The sequence below is a fragment of the Otolemur garnettii genome, unplaced genomic scaffold (assembly GCF_000181295.1).
Source record: "Otolemur garnettii isolate 467f Iridium unplaced genomic scaffold, OtoGar3 scaffold00055, whole genome shotgun sequence".
Lineage (NCBI taxonomy): Eukaryota > Metazoa > Chordata > Mammalia > Primates > Galagidae > Otolemur > Otolemur garnettii.
In genome coordinates, this window is record NW_003852450.1 from 10,867,525 (window position 1) to 10,869,387 (window position 1,863).

The window sequence follows — 1,863 nt, forward strand, 5'->3', positions numbered from 1 at the left end:
TTTTTTTTTTTTCTCATTTGGTTGTTCTTGTTCAGTTCCATACCATTCAACTAACCTTCCATTGTGATTTGTGAGGTTTAGCTAGGCACACGTCCAGCTGCATGAAGACTATTTTCCAGCCTTACTGCAGCCTAAACATATTCATGAGACCTGATTCTGGCCCAAGGGGTGAAGGTGAAAATGCTGTGTGGCAGGCAGCATGCAGCAATATGCTTTCGAGACACAGCCAGCAAAGACCCTTTGTATGAAGCCTAGTATGACCCAAGATCATATTTAAGTAGTCAACTTAAGTCAGGGGTTGATATCCAAGGACTGACTGCAAAGCTCACTTTCCTGTATAATCGATCCCTCCCAGAAATAGGTAAGGCTGCTCTGGAGTCTCTTCCCACCCTCCTCCCTGTGAAGTGCAGAGAGACAGGATTAAGGACTATCTGCTTAAAACTATCAAGCAGCAGCAAAATTATAATTTTGCCTTACAGAAAACATGTCTCTGGCTTATTTCCAAATTGATTTTGAAGCATTCAGATATTTAAGTTGATCAGTGTGAATGTCACCAGGCAAACCAGCTTTGGAATCATTACTGATCACTCTCATCTACCATTCATTTCACATCTATTATATTATTAGACATCGTATGTTTTATTACATACAATAGACCACAATACATTGAGGTCTTTAAGTACCTAATATGCCTATATATTTACCAGACAACTGTATTAGAAAAAATAGAAGTTTAAAATAATTAAAAAGCAAAACCTTACCTTTATCATTCTGGATAGATCACCAGCATCTGCTAATTCCAAAACTATGTTTAGTTCATTATCTTCAATGAATGATGCATAATATTTAATTACATTTGGATGGTTGAGTTGCTGAGAAAATAAAACAGGTATCAAAAAGTTTTCTTAGATAAATTCCCAAGCATCACAGTTTTGCAACTTAAAAATAAACTTATCGTATTTGATTTTTAAATTATATAAATCTTAACATGACAGTATGTATTTCTTTAATGAATTTTGAAACAAGTATTGTAATTATTGAAAGTAAAACTAGGTATAGATCAATTTTATTTTAATATTCTTTATTATTATTAGAAATAAAAATTTTATACTTAAAACTTTTTAAAAATACCACTATGCCCAAAAAGCATAAAAGATGCAGTTAAGTAAATGACAGAAATTAAATCATCATATGCTAAAGACTATGTTCTTTAAAATGAGAATTATCATTTAAGAGTCATTCTGCTTTAAGTGTAAAGAAAAAAATATCTTCTCCTCCTACTCTGAAGTTAGGGTTGGTGCTAGTATAACTCTAGCCAATAAAAACAAAAGAAAAAAATAAAACAAAACAAAAACCTGGTATCTAACATACTATATCTAAATACTGCTTTACATCAACTATTATAAATAAACAGAACTTATTTATGTGGGCTGACTCATAAAATCATCCCTATGAAAAATTACATCTTGTAGAAATATATGCCACAATCTGTACACAGATTATCTTTTAATTGAATCTTTAAACAACACAAGACAAATAGTTTCTCAGAGAAATCATTCAAAATATATAGTTGCTTTTCTTCTTTCTTCTTACATTTTTCTCCTCATATTTTCCAGAAGGACATTTTTTTTTATAGAATAAGCTTACATTTAAACCAGTTTCTCCATGGGCCAGGAAATAACTACACCTAATAGAATAGTCAGAAACATCTAATAGAATAGTCCAAAAGCACAGTTTGGTTTGACCAAAACCAAATATAAAGATACTCTTATCTTTTTTGGAAAATTGGATTTCATTTTTGGCACTAACACAAATGGATGTCATTAAAAATACCCAGTCTTACCTAAAATTTTAAAAAATAAC

General features: G+C 31.3%; 1 protein-coding gene across 1 annotated transcript in view; it reads right to left on the reverse strand.

Annotated features, from left to right (window-relative positions):
* The window catches only part of NEK7 (NIMA related kinase 7), a 148,119-nt gene that overhangs the window by 54,757 nt on the left and 91,499 nt on the right, over nt 1-1,863 (reverse strand). Inside the window, exon 5 of the mRNA XM_003792306.2 lies at nt 762-872. Within this exon, the coding sequence (XP_003792354.1) occupies nt 762-872 (111 nt within the window). The remainder of the gene's footprint in view (nt 1-761; nt 873-1,863) is intronic.